The 20,042-nt window shown below is 42.6% G+C and overlaps 1 protein-coding gene across 9 annotated transcripts in view; it reads left to right on the plus strand.

Annotated features, from left to right (window-relative positions):
- Positions 1-4,263: 4,263 nt before the first annotated feature.
- The window catches only part of SAP130 (Sin3A associated protein 130), an 80,753-nt gene continuing 64,974 nt past the window's right edge, over positions 4,264-20,042 (plus strand). For 4 of the 9 annotated variants that reach the window (XM_042994159.1, XM_042994156.1, XM_042994160.1 and 1 more), the window contains exons 1-7: positions 5,093-5,272; positions 6,072-6,189; positions 14,119-14,354; positions 15,075-15,233; positions 16,521-16,632; positions 17,673-17,797; positions 19,450-19,574. In XM_042994159.1, coding sequence (XP_042850093.1) covers positions 5,201-5,272; positions 6,072-6,189; positions 14,119-14,354; positions 15,075-15,233; positions 16,521-16,632; positions 17,673-17,797; positions 19,450-19,574 — 947 coding nt within the window. In that variant the 5' untranslated portion in view covers positions 5,093-5,200. Of the gene's footprint in view, positions 4,427-5,090; positions 5,273-6,071; positions 6,190-12,527; positions 12,638-14,118; positions 14,355-15,074; positions 15,234-16,520; positions 16,633-17,672; positions 17,798-19,449; positions 19,575-20,042 lie in introns of those variants that run through there. The other 5 variants (XM_042994158.1, XM_042994163.1, XM_007093124.3 and 2 more) reach the window with 5 other exon arrangements.

Here is a 20,042-nt window from a genome sequence, read left to right on the forward strand (position 1 = left end):
ACACACAAACCTCCTCTGGGTCAGTTCTAGAGACTGAGTCAGCTGGTTGCTCTGGCTTTCTTTTTCTTCTTTAATGTTTATTTATTTATTTTTGAGAGAGAGAGAGAGAGAGAGACAGAGAGAGAGAGAGAGAGAGAGAGAGATACCGCAGGGAGGGGAAGAGAGAGAAGGACACAGAGAATCCCAAGCAGGCTCTATCCTGTCAGCACAGAGCCCAGTGCTGGGGCTTGAACTCAATGATCGTCAGATCACGACCTGAGCTGAAATCAAGAGTCAGACGCTTAACCAACTGAGCCACCCAGGTGCTCTGGTTGCTCTGACTTTCTAAGAGGTAATTGTCCATCTCCCACCCACTGCCTAATGAATTGTCCCTTATCTGTTTCTGCTTCTATGGTTTCTCCCGACTTCCAGTTCTCCTTGGGAACTCTATGCTGCTCTTTTCTGTCTACGGCTGCAGCCTGTTTCTGGCTCAGTTTTCTTATGGTTTTCATTGATGCTCAAGCTTTTCAGCTTCTGTTCCTTCTCTTCTTCTATATATTTCAAATTCTACTTTCAAATTCTGGAGAATTGAGACGTTTGGTCAATTACATTCCTTCTAGTTTGGACAGTATATTCCTTCAGGACAGCCTATAGAATAGATGCCCTAGGATCAGATGCCACTCTACTCTGAGTGTATTAGTTAGCTATTGCTGAATAACAAATCACCACAAACTCAGCAGCTTAAAACAACACATGTATTATCTCAATTTCTGTGGGTCAGGAGCCCAGGTGTATCTTAGCTTCATTCTCTGCTTATAGTTTCAAAGTCTACAATTACAAGTATCAGCTGTACTAAGTTCTCATCCAGAAGCTTGACTAAGTAAGAATCAGCTTCAAAGCTCACCCAGGTTGTTGGCAGAATTAATTCCCTTGGTGTGTAGGCTTGAAGGTCTAAGCCCTTGCAAGTGTTTTCTGGAGGCCACCCTCAAATCCTAGAGGTTGCTTACAATTCCTACAAGCCACCTACAGTCCCTTGCCATGTCGCTTGGCTGTTTCATCAGCCCAGGTAGGAGCCTCTAGATCAGGTGTGGCAGCAAGACAGTCTCATAGAATATGACATGTCATGGAGTGGCATTTCGTCACCTTTGTCATATTCTATTGGTTACAACAAATCACGGGTCCTCCTCATACTCAAGGGAAAGGAATTATACAAGGGAATAAACACCAGGAGGAGGATCATGAGAGGTCATTCTAGTGTCTGCCCACCACACCTAGCATACATGCATTTGGGGTAGGGACAGTGGTACAGAATGTGGTGCCAGGAGGAGACAGATGCTGAGTCTGGCCTCAGTAATAAACAGATGAAGGTCATAAAGACAATGGATATAAGAAAGTTCAAAAACATCACATCCTTTATAGTTCATTTAATCTATACAAAAAGATTGAGATAGGTAACGGTATTCTCCCTTTACAGATGAGCAAACAAGAAGGGACTAGATTTCTCTGTATGAAGAGCTGGGCCAATGGGAGTTTCTGGACTTAGAGGAACTGCAAAGAGTATCATTGGACCACTGAGGCTCTTACAGACTGAGAACCATTGGGGTCCAGTGCCAAAGGCATTGTTTACATCACAAACACGTATAGGCCACCTGCTGACACTTGACTGACCACCACAGGACACTTGCATTGAGAACCTGTGCCCTTTGTTGGCAGAGGGGAGTAGTTACTTCCCTTTCTTTAGATAACCACCTAGTAGATGCATACCTGTTGGTGTCTCTGCTCAATCCATCAAAACTGTCTTGTATGGGCAACATCATTTTCAAGAATCCAAGAGAGTAATGAGTCCCTGAAACTGATAGGGGGCTTGAATACCTGAGATATATGGAAGATTCATCCCAGCCAGGGCACCAGGAAGTTGTCTTCAGCACACCAAGCCCAGTAGATGGGGATTCTAAAACCTAGCAACACAACCATGGATTTTCCTTCAAGTGTACATGATATGAAGGATTGGAGATATGCATGAATACAGCAGCAGAGACTATCCCTAGTAACTAAAGAAAACTCAGATTTCACTCATGTACTCTGACTTGTTTGTGACTAGACTCAGCAAACATTTATTGAATTCTTCCTGTTTATTGGAGATATAAAGATCAGTGGTTTCTTTGCCTACTCCAGGAGAAATACAGAGTAGACAGTGCTACATTAGAGGTACTGAAGAAGTTCCAGGAAGTATCCTGTGGAGAAGGGAGGAGAGGAATTCAGGGAAGGCTTGTAGTAGATAATAAATCCTTTTCTTTCCAGTTAGGTAGCGTAGAATCAGCAGGACTCTACCAGATGATCACTGAAGGTTGAGGCCTTTATAGAAGGCATGTCAGTCTTGAGCAAAACTCTGGAAGTCAAGCTGTTTGGAGATTTGGTGGAAACTACTGTTGAGAGAGTATCCTATGTTTGGGTAGGAGGGATTAAATTACTAAGACCTTGAATACTGGATTTAGAGATTTATTCTGAAGTTACTGAACGCCAAGGATGGGAAGAATGGACTCAGATTAATGTTTTAGAAAAATAACTGTGGAGGACAGATTGGGGGCAGGATGAGATTCACATGGGGGCACTCATTACAGCACTGCTCTAATCCAGACAAGAAATAGTGAAAGCTTGAGCCAAGGCTATGGTAACCATTGGAAAAGGGGTATAGAGGTACATATGGTGATGTTAGGAGATGGAAAAGTGGAAAATAACAACAATAAAACCACAGGCAGAGAGGATGGTGATGCCATTCATCAAACCCAGAAATCAGGAGTACATACATGAGACAAATCAATAAAGGTGTTCTATCAGTTACTTTTCAGGGGGTTGTAAGACATATTTGTGGACCTGTAAGTGTACAACTATGAGAGAAGTCACATTGTGTAGATAAGATTTTGAGTCATTTTCAAGAATGATATTTGAAAGTGTGAGAGTGCATTAAACCAGTTAGGAAGATAGTATAAATCAGAAGATGATTGGAGCCTTGGAGAAGGCTGTATTTGTGAGAAAGAAGAGGTACCATGGAATTTGATAAGGATAGGAGTAGAACAAGGAGAAAGCGTGGTTATAGAGGCCAAGGGAAGAACACTTTAAAGAGGAATTACTGTCAACAAGGTAGAGGAGATGAGAACTAAGCAAGGACCACTGGGTGAAGTAGGTCACTGGCAACTTTTGGGGAGGAGTTTGAGAAGAGTGGCAGGAGCAGAATCCAACAAGGGGTAGAGACTGCCTAAGGAGAGAGCAGACTAAAGTATATCACATCAGTTACTTTCAGAAGAAATCTGAGAAGGGAAGAAAGTGAGAAAATGGCTTGAGGAAGGAGAGGGGTACTTGAGGCTCATCTTTGTTGCCTTGAGCTACTATCGTCCTACCAATCAGTTATCTTACAGAACTGTGCACGATAGAAAGGAGAGATTTAAGCCCCTCTTATTTCTAACTTGTCACAAAAGTCCAGGCCTAAATTACCATCTGGGAAAGGAGGAGGGGAACATAATACAGATCCAAATTTTGCTTCCCCAGTTTTCGCTAAGACTTCTACAGGTGTACAAACTCCAATCTTCCACCCCAAACAAAACAACAAAGCAACACCATCCCCCTTGTCTTCTTTGTAATCTGGAAAAAACTGAGCAAGTGCACAGTGCCCGAGCCTTGCGTCAGGATCCCCTCTCTAGCCGGCCTGATTCAACCCGAGGGTGTACCGCTCTGGGGCGGCCCAGCCCGGTGCGCAGTGCCTGAGGCGGCGCGCTCGGCGCAAACCCCACAGAATAGCTCCAGTTCAGCGCACCCGATTCTCCCACGATGCTTAGGCTTTGCTAGCCGTGGTTGGCCTTCGGTGGTGACATCAAGTCCCACACACCGCGCGGGGAAGTGAGCACAGTCAGGAAAACCCTCGGCCCTGCCTGCGGCCTCTTCGGCCCGCTGCAGTCGGCCTCCATTACCCTTTTCCCGTGCCGCACCTCCATGGGGAAAATGCAACCTAGTGCCATCAGCTGAGGCAAAGGGGTGGGATTCACTACCTTTTTACTAAGCAAAGAGAAAAGGCAGAATCCACTCTAGGCAGCAAAGGGGTGTGTTACACGGGCCGGGTCGCCCGGAGGTCCCGCCCAGGCCCGCCCTCCTGGCACCGGAGACTACATTTCCCACAGGACCCCGCGGCTCCGAGGGGCAGGCTCGTCCGCTCTCCGGCTCATACTGGGCGGTGACTGGCTTCCCCAGAGGGAGGCGGGGTCTACCCCAGCCAATAGATGAGAGGCTCGTTACGGCGGCGGAAGCAGCGGCGCTGGGCTGAGGGGTGGGGGGCAGAGTGCTAGCGCCCCGGCGGTGGCGGCGGGTCCAGAGCCTGAGGACGTCGGCCCCAAAAGCAGAGAGCGCACAGGAGCGAGCTCGAGGCGGCGCGGCGGCCCCTCGGCGAAGCACCCAGGTAATGGCGGGACGGGCGCCCGGGAGGGGAGGGGAGGAGAGGGGAGGAGACGAGGGGGCGGGGCGGCTGAGCCGGGCTGCAGCGTCCGTCCCGCTGAGCGTCCCTGGGGAAGGGCAGCGGTGCCTCGTCTCCTGCGGCTCAGATCTACGCTTTTCCATGAGCTGGGCTTGGCAGTTGGGCCGGCGGCAGGGACCCGGTGTCCTGCGGCAAGGAAGAGAGAGGCTCCAGTAGGGGTGGGCTGTTTCGGGCTTGGGGGCGTGGCGGGCGTGGGCCCTGGCGGGGAAGTAGAGCGGCTGGGGGAACGCCGGCGGGCGGGCGGCCCAGGGAGTTTGGCTCCTGGAGCAGTTTAAAGTGACTCTCCACATCCGGGCCCTGCGCCCGCCGCTTTCAGACCCCGACCGAGGCGGGGCCTCCCACCTCTCCGCCCCTCTCGCCGGGAGCGCTTGTCTTCCTCTGCCATTGGCTCAGCCTCGAGGGGTTTGGGCTGCCCCGGCGAGGCTCGCGCCTGATTGGCTGGGAGTCGGCGGGAGGGTGGGGCGGGATCAGAGCGCGCAGGCCTCTGCGGATTGGTGCGGGCCCTCGAATGACGCGCCCGGCGTGGGGCCAATGGGCGGGCGGGGGAGGTAGGGGCAGGTTCGGGGGCAGAGTACTGGAGCGGAGCCCCGGTGGGGTGGCGGGGGTGAGCGGGGCCGGCTGGGCTGGACAGCGGCGGGCCCGAAGTGGGCTCCGGTAGGATCCGTCTCCACGACTCCGGAGCCCAGCGCTGCCACCGAGATGGGCCCTCCGCGGCACCCCCAGCCCGGCGAGATGGAAGCGGGAGGTGCGGGCGGCGGGCGGCGGCTGCAGGTAAAGAGGCACGCCGCTTGTGCTAGGGATCCCTAGAATGCCGTCCTCCCTCTTCCCCGAGAGTCTCAGACACCCGAAGTGTGTCTGGAAACCTGTGTTCTCCAATCTCAGCGGTGGGCTTTGGGGTGGGGGTGGGGTTGCGTGCGAATCGAAAGACCGGTAGAGCTTGGCTCTTGAGGGAAAAGTGGGGGTCGATTTAGAGAAAGTGGTGAAGGTCTCTGGTTCCTCTGGCTTAGTGGGGGGTGGGGGTGGTCTGTGAGAGAAAGGGGGAGGAAATCGGTAAACGGAAGCCTGTGCAGAAAATCATTTGAGAGTTCTTTTGAAGTAGGTCTTGATGTCAGCTTTCTGATATCTTAGAACAAGGCATCTCCCCTCAGATTCCTCCTATGACATATACATGGCAGTTGTGGTCACCTTGGTGTAAGCTTTAGTCTTTCAAAGGGACATGCTATTTTCCATAAAACTTTATACCGATGTATATGTATTGTGTTAATACCTGTCATGTGGCTGTTGTACAGAATTCAGTGTCGATTTTTTAGAGTGGTAAGCTGTATTTATGGAGTGTCAGTATCCCCCAACACCACACAAATGATTTTATTATTGAACCTATGTCCACTAAAAACTTAACAGAATTTAGTTTACTTCTGCACTGTATATTGATCACAAATAATTGTTCTAGGTGAATGATGCTGCATTTGCTTTTCTAAAGGAAAGTATAGGTACTGGAGATGCTTTAATTTCTCATTACTGATTCTAACGTGAGAATTTAGTAATAACCATATGACTGTATGCACTGCAGGTGGAAATGAGTTCTCAACAGTTTCCTCGGTTAGGAACCCCATCCACTGGGCTAAGCCAGGCTCCTTCACAGATTGCAAACAGTGGTTCTGCAGGATTGATAAACCCAGCTGCCACAGGTGAGATATGCGATGTTCTCCTATATTGCTTCTTGTTTTAAGAATGTTGCCAGTTTTGGGGGGGTGCCTGGATGACTCAGTTAGTTCAGTGTCCGATTTCAGCTCAGGTCGTGATCTCACAGTTCGTGGGTTCAAGCCGCACATCAAGCTCTGTGCTGACAGCTCAGAGCCTGGAGCTTGCTTCCGATTCTGTGTCTCCTTCCCTCTCTGCTCCTCCTCTGCTCACACTCTGTTTCTCTTTTTCTCAAAAATAAATAAACATTTAAAAAAATTTTTTTTAATTAGCAAATTCCTTGTGGGATTTTAGTAAATACTAGGTTATCAAATTTGAATAAAGGATATATTATAATTCTAATCTAAACAAGGCTTTTTAAATTCCTTTTTTAATTCTTTCACTTGTACTAGAGTATACCAGAAACCTACGTTAAAGCATTCCTACAAGAACTATATTTTTAATACAGTAGTGTGTTCTCCTTTAATTAATGCCCAGAGTATTATAGTGCCATGAGAGAGTCCAAACTATGTAAGGCATAGTTCTTGCCTTTTATGAGCCTATGAACTAGGAAAAAGGTTTGAAAAAAAAAAGTACATTTGACCCTTGAAAAATATGGGTTTGAACTCCATTAACATGTGGATTTTTTCTGAAAAAAATAGTAAAGTATTGTAAATGTATTTTGTCTTCCTTATGATTTTCTTTTTTCAATAATTTTTTAAAAATTTATTTTTAGAGATAGAAGGTAGGTGAATGTGGGGGAAGGACAGAGTGAGAGAGGGGAAAGAGAGAATCCCAAGCAGGCTCCACACTCAGTGTAGAGCCTGAAGCAGGGCTCGATCTCACAACCATGAGATCATGACCTAAAGCAAAGTCAAGACTGGGCTGCTCAACTGACTGAGCCACCCAGGTGCCTCTTCCTTATGATTTTCTTACTAGCATTTTTTTTTTGTAGCTTCATTTATTGCAAGAATATGATATATAATACTTATAACATACAAAATATGTATTAGTCAACTGTTACAGGTAAGGTTTCTACTCAACAATAGACTATTAGTAGTTAAGTTTAAGGGAATCAAAAGTTATATGCAGATTTTTGACTGCAGGTGTGGCCATCACCTAACCCCTACATTGTTCAAGGATCAACGGAATATGCACACATATATGCACTTAGTTTTTGGTTGTATACCCTTTGAGTGCTATAGGTCAGTGGTCCTCAGCAGGGATGATTTTGCATTCCAGGGAATAATTTGGCAATGTCTGGATACATTTTTGGTTGTCACAACTAGGGGGTGCTATTGACATCTGATAGTTAAACGTCAGGGATGCTGCTAAATGGGCCTTAGAGCTTCCCCTGCCCCGGTGCCCCAAAGTATCCAGTCCAGTCAGTAGTGCTGAAGTTGAGGAACTCCTTCAAGTGGTCTTTTCTCTAAATGTGTCAAGAAAAAAGTTGGCACTGCAAAGTGGAGTATTTCTTTTTCTATTCCGTTTTCTTCACCTCCTGCTTCCTAAGTTCCTTATCGTGGTAAATGGTACCACTGTCTGCTCATGGTACCACTGTCTGCTCAAACCAGGAACATGGCCTCGTCTTTAATTGCTTTGTCTCTCTCTCTTATCTGTGAGCTATGGCCCTTTGTCTAGTGTTTCAACCTCATTATCCCTTTGCTTCCCTCCTGCCAACTTTTTTTTTGTTACAAATTCATTTCAGTTCTCTTTAGACTTGAAATAACTTTAAGCTACTTTATGTCTGCTGCTTAATAGTAGCTACTCATTTTCTAAATGAATGACAAAAAGTTCCCAATTTTCTTGACTCTGAGACTTTATACATTCTGTTCCTTTTGCCACAATCTTCCTTCTTCCTTTTCACACTCACTTATCTGGTTAGTTCCTGTTCTTCCTTGAGGTTTCATCTCAGATGTCACTTTCTCTAGGAGGTGTTTACTGATTCCACCATCCGCAAGTCAGGGGTTGGACCTCCTGGAATGAGGGCTAGAACCACGTCCACCTTGGGTACCTTTGTATTTGCTGTACTTGCTCCATCATAGGACACAAAGTAGTGGTCATCAAGTCCTTACAGAGCCACTTAAAGTTCTTTGCTTTTTAATAAATATTTTTGACAGTATTTTGTCTTTGATATAAATTCATAGAATAATTTAAAGAAACATAGCTTAGGGGCACCTGGTGGCTCAGGCAGTTAAGTGTCCAACTTTGGCACAGGTCACGATCTCATGGTTTGTGAGTTTGAGCCCCACATCAGGCGCTGCACTGACAGTGCAGAGCTGGCTTGGGATTCTCTCTCTCCACCCCTCTCTCTGCCCCTCCCTGACTTGCATGCGCGCTCTCTCTCTCTCTCTCTCTTTTAAAATAAATAAATGAATGAATGAATGAATGAATAAAGGAGCATAGCTTAAAGGGAGTATTTTTGAATGTCTATTTGCAGAGAATTATGCTGCTTATTAAAATGGTGTCATTTAGGAATAATTGCCCTCAGATTTTGTTGAGGAAATCATTGACTTAAAATTGTCTGTAATTTTACTTGTGAATAGTGTGTGTTTTTTCCTTCTATTGCTCTCAGAGAAGGAAACAAAAGTTTTCCATGAGGAATTAAATATTTTCTTGATATTTCCTATCGCTTTTATCAGAAGTAAAAGCATATCAGGATCTCAAACACGTTCAAATTTCAGAAGTGTAGACTACAACCAGTGTTCTTAACTACCCTTTCAGGATTCTTTTCAGGTAAAAATAAGCTGAAATGAAGAACTCAGATATCTGGAAGGAAATGATAAATGGTTTCAAAAAGATCTTAACAGGAAATGCTCCGTAAAGTGTATCTTAATGAAATTGTCAAAAATCAAAGTCTTCCTGGACAAATAGGTTTGGGGAAAGTTGTTAAATTGTCCATTCCCTCAAAAATTTAATTATGGGAAGATCTGTTTGGATAACAGGGAAGGTTCAAAACATTATATATAAAGAAAATACTAGGGTGCCTGCCTGGCTTAATCAGAATAGCATGTGACTCTTGATCTTGGGGTGGTAAGTTTGAGGCCCACATTGGGTATAGAGATTACTTAAAAAAAATTTTTAAAGCCCTTTAAAGAAAAAAAGGGGGGAGCCAGGTGGCTCAGTCAGTTGAGCATCCAACTCTTGATTTCGGCTCAGGTCTTCATCTCACACTTAGTGAAATCTAGCCCTGTGTCGGGCTCTGTGCTGATAGCACAGAACCTGCTTGGGATTCTCTCTCTCTCTCTCTCTCTCTCTCTCTCTCTCTCTCTCTCTTCCTCTCTTCCTCTCCCAGCTTGCATACATGAGTGCACGTACACTCTCTCTCAAAATAAATAAACTTTAAAAAAAAGAAAAAAGCTCTTAGAACTAGTAAGTGAAATTAGTAAAGGTTTCAGGATAAAAGTTCAATGTATAGAAACCAATTATATTTTTAAATACTAGCAATTTTTTTGAAAAAGGAAGTTTTTAAAATGTCATTTGCAAGAGCATAAAAAAAACAGAAAATATTTAAGGATAAACTAACAAAACGTGTGTAAGACTTAGGTTTAAAAACCTATGAAAAACATGGCTGAGAATAATTAAAAACCTAGATAAAAGTGGGGCACCTAGGTGGCTCAGTCAGTTAAGTCTCTGACTTCTGTTCAGGTCATGATGTCATGGTACGTGAGTTCCAGCCCCTCAACAGGCTCTGTGCTGACTGCTCAGAGCCTGGAGCCTGCTTTGGATTCTGTGTCTCCCTGTTTCATTGCCCCTCCCCTGCTCACACTCTGTTTCTCTCTCTCTCAAAAATAAATAAACATTAAAAAAAAATTTTTTTTAACCTAGATAAATGAAATGATCAATCATGCCTATGGATTGGAACACTCAATATTTTTAAAATAATAGTTCTACCCAAGGGGATCTGTAGATTTTTAAAAATCCTGATGAAAATCCTTTCATGTCCTTTTGTAAAACTTGCCAGCCTGAATCTATATTTATGTAGAAACCAAAGGATCTACAATAGACAAAGCAATTTTGATCCCCCTAAAAAGAAAAGAAAGTTGGAGGACTCTACTACGTTATTTTAAGACTTGCTGTAAGCTTACACTAATCAAGACAGTGTAGTATTGGCATAAAGATAGAAATATAGATCATTGAAAGTGGAGGATCCAGAAACAGACCCATACATAATAATGGTCAACTGATTTCTGACAAATGTACATAGATAATTCAATAGGGAAATGATAGTCTTTTCAACAAAATAGTGCTTGAACACCAGAATATCCATATGGAAAAAATGAACCTTAACCTTTACTTTTGCCTTACACGAAAATTAACTCACAATGTATCATTATGGACCTAAACGTAAAACTTAAAATTTCTAAAAGAAAACATGGAAACTGCAGTGACCAAATACTGTTTAGGTCACAAAAAACACTAATTATGAAAGAAACAACTGATACATTGTACTTCATCAAAATTAAAAATGCCTGTTCTTCAAAAGACACCATTAACAAAAATGCAAGCCACAAAGACATTTGGATAAATATATCTGCAGAGGACTTATATCCTAAATATATAAAGAACTCTTGTAACTTAATAGCTTTTGCTATTTGAGACACTCTGATTTTTTTTAATGGGCAAACTTTGAATAGACCGATCACCAAAGACACTATAGGAATGTCCAATAAGCACATGAAGGATACTCAATTGTGTTATTTCCTCAAGGCTATGCAAACTAAACCACAGAAAATACTACATATCTACTATACTGACTAAAATTAAATACCAGCAATACCAAGTTTGAGGTGTTCATGGAGCAAGTAGAATCCATACCTTCTTGTTGGGAACGCCAGATAATCTAGCTACTTTTGAAACAGTTTGGCAGTACTTCATAGAGTTAAATATAAACTTGACCATACAACCTAGCAATCCCATTCCTAGATATTTCCCCAAGATAAATGGAAATGTATGTTCAAAGACTCATACTTCAGTGTTCCTAGAAGCAGTGTTCATACTTCAGTGTTCCTAGAATCAGTGTTCCTAGAAGCAATAGCCATAAACTGAAAACAACCCAGAATTTATCAGCTGGTGACTAGATAAAGTTTGGTTTATACATACAGTGGAAAACTACTTAATAAAAAGGAACAGACTGCTAGCATATAGAACAACATAGATGAACCTCAAAAACATTATACAGTTAACCCTTGAACAACCTGAGGGTTAGGGTCACTGGCCCTCTGAGTCAATTTGAGTATAACTTTGACTCCCCCAAAACTTTACTAATAGCCTAGTGTTGAGCAGAAGCCTTACTGATGACATAAACAATGGATACATATTTGTGTTTTATATATCATATACTGTATTTTTATAATGAAGTAAGCTAGAGAAAAGATAATGTTACAGAGAAAAGCCTAAGGAAGAGGTGCACCTGGGTGGCTCAGTTGGTTGAGGGTGTGATTCTTGATTTCTGCTCAGGTCATGATTCCAGGGTTGTGGGATCAGTGCCCGTGTCAGGCTCCATGCTGAGTGTGGAACCTGCTTACGCACATGCACGGTCTCTCTCTTTCTAAAATAAAGAAAGAAAGAACAGCATATGGAAGAAAAAATCATTTACAGCACTGTACTGTATCAAAAGCCACGTGTAAGTACAGCTGTGCAATTCAAATCCATGTTGTTCAAGGACTGACTATACTAAGAGAAAGAAACCGACACAACAGACCAAATATTGTATGATTCTATTTGTATGAAATTCCAGGAAACACAAAGCTATAGTGTTAGAAAGCAAATTAATGGTTTCTAAGGGGTAGGAGGGTCTGAGGGAGGGAACTGACTGCAAAGGGGCATGAATGAACCGGTAAGAGTAATGGAAAATGTTCTCCATTGTGATTGTATTGTGGTTAGAATACTGTATACTCCTGCAAAAACTCATCTAATTTTATACAAAGGCTTAGTGGATTTTCTATGTAAATTATACCTCAGTAAAGCTGACTGACTAAAAAATGGACAAAATATAGAAACATACACTTCATGGGGCATCTGCATGGCTTAGTCGGTTAAGCACCCGACATCGGCTCAGGTCATGATCTCACGGCTCGTGGGTTCGAGCCCCATGTTGGGCTCTGTGCTGACAGCTCAGAGCCTGGAGTCTGCTTCGGATTCTGTCTCCTGTCTCTGCCCCTTCCCCACTCGCACTCTATCGGTCTCTCAAAAATAAATAAATGTAAAAAAAAAATATTTTTTTGAAAAGAAACATATACTTCACAAAGGAAGTTACTTATGAATGACCTGTGATCACATAAAAAGAAGTTGCACATCACTAGTCATCATGGAGATGCTAACTGAAATCACCATGAGAACCCCGCTAAACACCCACTGGAATGTCTGTGTATCAAGAATTGTAAGGATAAGGAGCTGCTAGAACTCTGATCCGCTGGCTGATGGGACTATAACACGGTACAACCACTTTGGAAGGTATTTTGGCAGTCTCCTATAAACATTTACTTACCATTTGACCCAGCAGTTCTACTCCTAGCCTGTTGGTTAAGAACGTAAAAAAAAAAAAAACAAAACTGTTGTTGAACTCTCTAGTCTTCGAATAGCCATTTTATTGTATGTAAATTGTACAGCAATAGAGTGGTTTTAAAAATCAAAGTAAAAAAAATCTGAATGACCAGGGAGAAAAACCAACATATAACAAAATGTAAAATGTACATCTGTCTTTTCACGTAACACCTGTACTCAGAGATTTTTTTCCTGAGGAAATCGCTGGACAAGAACTCAAAATACATATGGATGTTTATCCCAGAGTTGTTGATAATAGCAAAAATTTGGAAATAACCTAAAAGCCCATCAGTGATATAATGGTTAAAAAAGCTATGGTATATCCAATGGGATTTCATTTAGCTTTTTTAAAAATTTTATTTATTTATTTTGAGAGAGAGAGAAGGCATGCATGGGAGGGGCAGAGAGAGAGGGAGAGAGAGAATCCTAAGCAGGCTCTGCCCTGTCAGTACAGAACCCAATGTGGGACTCGAATTCCCTCAATTTTTAAATTGTTTTTAAATAGTTACATGTTGTTCCGGTCCAGAATTCCCAAAGAAAGAGTGTATAGCAAAAAGTATCTCTCCTATCCCTATTCTCTCAGAATCTACTTTCTTTCCCATCAAGAAATCAAGATACTTTGGGAGTTATGTTTCTACATAAGAAAATAAAGGCATGTATGATTACTTTTTCACTGTTCTGTACCTTGCTTTTTTCCTTTAGATATGTTTTTGCATAATGCACATTACCGATTTTTTAATAAGAATACCTAAAAAGCTTCCTTGTCTTATTTTTATAGTTGCATGGTAGTCTGGGAGTATACCGGAATTTATACATCCAGTCACCTGTTGATAGATACGTAGGTTTTAAAAATTCCTTTACTGGAATAAAAATGGTGAAACAAATAATGTACACAAGTCATTTTACACATGTACTATGTATTTTATAGGATACATTGCTGCAAGTGGAATTGTTGAGTTTCAAAAGGTGTACATAATGATGATAGGATTGTAATAATGATAGAGATCTCCATGTTTGTTTTGTAGGAAATTTGTTTTGAAAAGCTGTATGTTCTTGGGCTTAAGAATATTTATGTTATCTTTTTAATGTTAGGTTTTTATAACTTTTTAAATAAATACCTTAAATGAAAGCATCCTGTCTTGCATTGCTCTTCCAGCTGTTTGAGATCATTTTTTTTTTTATTTTTTTTAATGCCTTCTTATTTTTGAGAGAGAGTAAGTGGGTGAGGGGCAGAGAGAGAGAGAGAGAGAGAGGGAGACACGGAATGCAAAGCAGGCTCCAGGTTCTGAGCTATCAGCCTAGCTGACAGCTGTATGTGCTGTTTACTTCATTAGTATTATTTAACACTGAAAGCATATGACATGCGGTTTCTCCCTTAATGCCCTTACTAGTCAATGATGAATCTAGTCGAGAGGCTGAAGTCACTGCCAGGGAGCACATGGGTTCCGGCGGCTCCCTCCAGTCCCGTGAAGAGAAGCAAGAGCCTGTTGTGGTAAGGCCCTATCCGCAGGTGCAGATGTTGTCTACACACCATGCTGTTGCATCGGGCACACCCGTCACAGTGACAGCCCCACCAGCACATCTGACGCCAGCAGTGCCACTCTCCTTTTCGGAGGGACTTATGAAGGTAATGGAGAGGTTTAAAATTTCACATTAAACCACAGCTAAGGACTGGCTCATATTCCTGACAGTATTCACAGAGTCTTAGGCTGCATCCAGGATATCACAGCATTCTCTTTTTGACCCATCAGTTCAGCTCTTTTCTGTCGCTCAGAGCTCTGCTGTTCTGCAGTGCCTATCTTGTGCCGCTGGGCAGTTGGCATCACAGGATCTTTTCTAGTATCCATTTTGACATTGACTTTATTCAAGTTAATGGGCATGCTGACTTAGTTTTTATCTTGGAGTGGCACTCTTCTCCAAGGTTTTGTTTTAAAGCTCACTAATTTGGGGGTATCTGAGAATATCGCCTTGTGTATTACCTTGTCGCAATGTTTTAGTTACTGGGAGTTTTGTTTACTTCCGCCCAAACTTGGGATACAGCATTGTACAGAAGAAAGAATGTGGGCTGTGAGCCATCCAAGTCTGGGCTTCAGTCCCAGTTCCAGTTTTTACTGTCTGTGTGGCTTGGAGCAAGTGACATAGCCTTGCTTTGTATGCTTCCTCATCTGTAAAATGGAAATGCTGGTACTTGAATGGAAGAGCTGTGATGCTAAGAGATAAAATATATAAGGCTTCTGGATCTTTCCTGGCCCTCTCCAGGTTTGATTTGTGTACTTTTTTAACTATAGAAGGAAATGCATCACTCGTAAAAAGCTATTGATTGTTTCGTGTGGTTTTCTGTTCGCAGCCGCCCCCGAAGCCCACCATGCCTAGCCGTCCCATTGCTCCTGCTCCACCTTCTACCTTGTCACTTCCCCCCAAGGTTCCAGGGCAGGTTACCGTTACCATGGAGAGTAGCATCCCTCAAGCTTCAGCCATTCCTGTGGCAACAATCAGTGGACAACAGGTTTTTCTCCTCTTAATTTGCTGATTTTCAAACTGAGATGCCAAACTGTTGATCATTATTTATTGAATGCCAGCAGTACATTAGGCACTGTATTAAATTAAAAAATTAAATGGTCACTGGTATCTGCAAGGGGAGGATAGCAGGTTTGAGAGAGAAGGATATCTGCAGGGAGTAAAACCAACATGCACAGTGGTCTTTGTCATTTGGCCAGTATGTATTGAGCATCTGCTATGTGTGAGGCACCACCGTCCATGTGAGATACAAGTCTAGACAAGACCGTCCGTATCCTTGAGGTGCTCAGAGTCCACTTGTGCTGGTTAGCTTTGGGGGGTGGAGAACAGCCTCGTGGCAGTAATGCTTCTTTAGGATTTTTCTCTGAGGAGGATGATGGTGTATGTCTTGGGCACCTAGCAGGTGCCCTCAAGCAGCTCATCAGTCATGAACATTTATTTTGTAGTCACATGTTTTAGCTTATGTTTTTTGGCTGAAATTCTACTCCTACTCTATAATATGTATATGATTTATTTAAATATTTTGAATTATTGACCAGTGAAAAAACCTGAATCTAAAAACTTTCCCTTCCAGTTTTTAAGAAAAAAATTGGTATTCTAAGAAGACACTATGTTTTTTGTTTTTTGTTTTTTCTCTTGTCATACTGCTGAGTACTCCCAGAAATACTGGAACCCCCACTTCGGTATCACTGGCATAAGGGTTGGGAGCCTCTGAGGAAGGTCCTCTAAGGAGGGGAGGAGTTGAGGAACTTGTATGGGAGTACCTGCTGAGTGCTAATTGACATTTACTTAGAAGTCCTGCATAACATAAAGAGTGGATGAATGCAGTGACACGTAAAGAAAATAGAATAGGGAAAAAAAAAAAAAGAAAATAGAATAGGAAATAAGAATAAAATAGAGTAAGCTTTTGGCTTATTCTAAAATAGAATAAGCTTTTTGCCAACGCAGAGAGAACAAGTGTGAAAGACTAATATTGGAGATGAGAGTGTCCCAAAGTGGGCAGTCAAATGAGTCCATCTGTTAGAGATCTAGCACCTACTGTGGCTCAAGGCAGTTGAAGTGTCCTCACAGTCACTTACCCCACGCTTGCGGGCATGGGTCTTCATGTAGTATGTTGCATAAAAAAAACTAAACATCCTTTTCCTTGGGGTACTCACTGTCTAAAAGGAACACCCTGACCCACATTTGGAGGCAGCTGACCTCCTAGAAGCAATGGCTAAGCATCAATGGCTAAGACCAAGCACATGAAAATAACATTGTGTCTTGTTTCTTGCAGGGACATCCCAGTAACCTGCATCATATCATGACCACAAATGTACAGATGTCTATTATCCGCAGCAATGCTCCTGGGCCCCCTCTTCACATTGGAGCTTCTCATTTACCTCGAGGTAAAAACTGTACGTTTTGCTTATGTTCTCAAAATGCATTGGCAGATACACATTTGGTAAGAGATACAGTAATAAAAAATGTATCTAGAATCAGCTTATTAAAGTTATAGGACAGCAGAAATAAACTTAGAGCAATACACATTTTTGGCATGGTCAAATATGTGCTAATTATAGTCATACCCCAACAAGCATGTGTGTATGCTTTTGGGTGTAAACTTAAAACAATTCAGATTTTTAGTAGGGTCTAAAGATTGTCCTTTATAATGAGGAACGCCTCAGACCTATGACAGTCCAAAATGATCTTGATGTTTAGAATAAAGTCACAGATACGAATACTGAATATTTTAAAGGTTTAGTGATAATGGTAACTCAAGCAATACAGCTGTAAGATGGATTTATTCTTACAGTTAAATTCTGATAGGTTGTCAAGTATTAAATTCAGTGACTTTTCTCAGCTACTTCATCAGCCTTTTGTTGGAGAGTGTAAAATCATTGTTGGCAAAATAAGGCTAACAAGTACAAAACCAGGTTTACTTGGTCATAACGTAATTCATTGGTCCCCAGAGCAAAGTTCACAGATTGCAAGGGCGTCTGTGTTAGATCGAAAGTACTTTCGTGAAAATACTAAGATGTCATTTGCCTGTATTTGACAATACAAAGGCAGAGGTAGTTCAGGTGAACCCTCGCTGATGGTTAAACCGCTGGAGCCTTGGCCTAAATGAAGGCAGCAGCCCCGCGCTGTGCTATTCAGTGTGTGCCTCTCTTCTGTATCCTTGCAGTTAACAAAACAGAAAACAGTTTCATTTCATAGTGTCCTTAAAGAAGCAAAACAGTTTACTAATCTTAACAAATCACAACCCATGAGTGCACTTTTTAAAATTTTCTATGTGACAAAAGGGAAGTATACAATACGTCATGTCAGCTAAATTACTGACATACTGAGTTTTAGAACATATCTGCACTCTTTTCCTAGGGCATATGATTGGAATATTTAAATGGTGAGCCCATAAGCCATACTAATGACAAAAATTATTTTCCAGGTGCAGCCGCTGCTGCTGTGATGTCCAGTTCTAAAGTAACCACGGTCCTGAGGCCGACTTCCCAGTTGCCAAATACTGCTACAGCTCAGCCGGCAGTACAGCATATCATTCACCAACCTATCCAGGCATGTCAGCTTGTGGGTAATCAGCCAGCAAGTATCAAGTGCCTACTCAGAGTTCTTGACTCTGCTAGAGCCTGGGAGAGTCCTTTGACCTCACGTGACTTTTGATATAGTCGCCAAGGTGTCCAGAAGGTTGAGTTCTATACGGTGTGAGATGATCAGCCACGGAGATTTAGAAGAGTGGGGCCAAGAGAAGCTGTCGTAGGGATGGGTGTAGAGGGAGATTCAGAGAAGTGAAGAGGCGGCGAAAGGGAGTGAGACTATGCACAGTGGCAAGGAAGACCATGGCACTTGTATACTGGGTTTAGTAAAGGTGAGCCAGAACAGAGAAGTTTTAATTCACATAGGGATGTATGAGCCCCTAAATACTTCGTGCACATTTTTATACATGTGTGTGCTTTTCAAGAAAGACAGTCTGTGCCTTTCAACTTTTTTCCAAGGAAATCTATGGCCTCAATTGTACTGAAGTATACTGTGTTATGAGGTATACTGTGATGTCTCTGAATTCAGAGCTTGAAGATACAGAGTGTAAACTTGATTTTATACACAGCAGAGAGCCACTAAGTTTTTTGAACATAGTAATATGAGATCACAGAAATCTCTTTGAAAGATTAATGTAGCTGAACCACAGAGGGTAGATGCATGTTCAAATACTTTTGGGGGCCAGACTGGTCACATATATGGAACAGCTGGGTTTAACACAATCAGGAAGATTGCTGGGTAGGACACTGGGTAGTACATGTCCAGCCTAGAGTTTTCAATTTAAAACAAAATAAGAGGGCTTGCTGGCTAACAAAGCACATTTGGAGACTCATTCGGCCCCCGGAGTGTAAATGGTATACAGGAAGGACAGGAGAAAGAACCCAAACAGGGAGTTCTAAAGCTAGTGTGATGACCTGGTGTGAAACAAGCTGTAGCAGTAGGCGTAGGCACTGCAGATCGAAGGTCTGGAGATAAGAGGCAGATCCAAATGGGCAGCATTTGCGAATTGAACTGCATGTATCGGGGTCAAGAAAGGGACTACTCAGAAGAGCTCAGATGAGCGAAAGAAATGACAGTGGACAAGCCAGTGAAGCCCAGGGTGGAACTTGTCTGGTGAAGATTTTATACACAGATGTAGTATAAGGGAAGGTAAGAGAAGTACATCCATGTGAAAACAGCCAGAGAGCAGCTGGGCACCCTGAATCTCCCATAAGCAAATGCTGTTTTCACGTGTTTGCTGGCTTAGAGGGCCCGAGAGCCAGCATCTCCATCCGACGGCTTAGAGCCCTCTGTGGAAAGCACTTGGTTGTGTGGGAGTATAGAATGTCTATGTCAGAACCAACAACAAATCTGTGGGCACTCTAGATCTGAAGGGTTGGATCCCAACTACTCCCCATAGGATAAAATGTTGAATCTAGTCATATTTGGAAAGGAGGAATTTATATACTCTATCCAGCCAAAATGGGAATTTTTTTTGTAATTCTGACTCTTGGTCTTAAAATTACCTATCTGAACATAGAATTCCTTAGTCAGAATGGTGAGAATCTCCTTTCATTTGAACAACATACTTGTTTGGAGGCCCAGGTTTTAAATTACACTTACAGTGTTTGGCTTATTGTATTTTATTTTGCTTTTTGTTTTAAATGAAATATTTTTTTCTCTTCTCTTGGTAGTCTCGTCCACCTGTGACCACCTCTAATACCATCCCTCCTGCTGTGGTAGCAACTGTTTCAGCCACCAGAGCTCAATCTCCAGTCATTACTACAACAGCAGCACATGCTACTGATTCAGCACTCAGGTATATTTGGGGCTTAAAGATCTAGCCCTCCTTCTTTACCTTTTTCTTTCCTTCATCCTTTCATTTACCTCAGTAAATACTCCTTGAGTGCTTTTCTATGAACTCTGTAGTGTTCTAGATACTAGAGGTAAAGCAGTGAACAACGAGACATTCCTGCCCTCATAGAGTTTCTATTTTTAGGGGCTGGAGACACACAAAAACAAAGTGTCCTAGATGGTGCAAAGTGCTTTGGGGAAAAATTAGATAGGGTGAGATTTGGAGCGACAGTGTAGGCAGTGCAGGCCTACCACTTCATGTAAGATGATCCGGGAGAACTGTTGATAAGAACAGATTGGAGCCAACAGTTGAAAGATGTAATGAAGTGAGCCATATGGCTGTGTAGGATAAGAGCATTCTAAGCAGTGGGAACAGTAAGTGCAAAGGCCTGAGATTGTAGTGTGTTTGCCACGCCTAAGGAGAAGCAAGAGG

This window comes from Panthera tigris, chromosome C1 (assembly GCF_018350195.1).
Source record: "Panthera tigris isolate Pti1 chromosome C1, P.tigris_Pti1_mat1.1, whole genome shotgun sequence".
Taxonomy (NCBI): domain Eukaryota; kingdom Metazoa; phylum Chordata; class Mammalia; order Carnivora; family Felidae; genus Panthera; species Panthera tigris.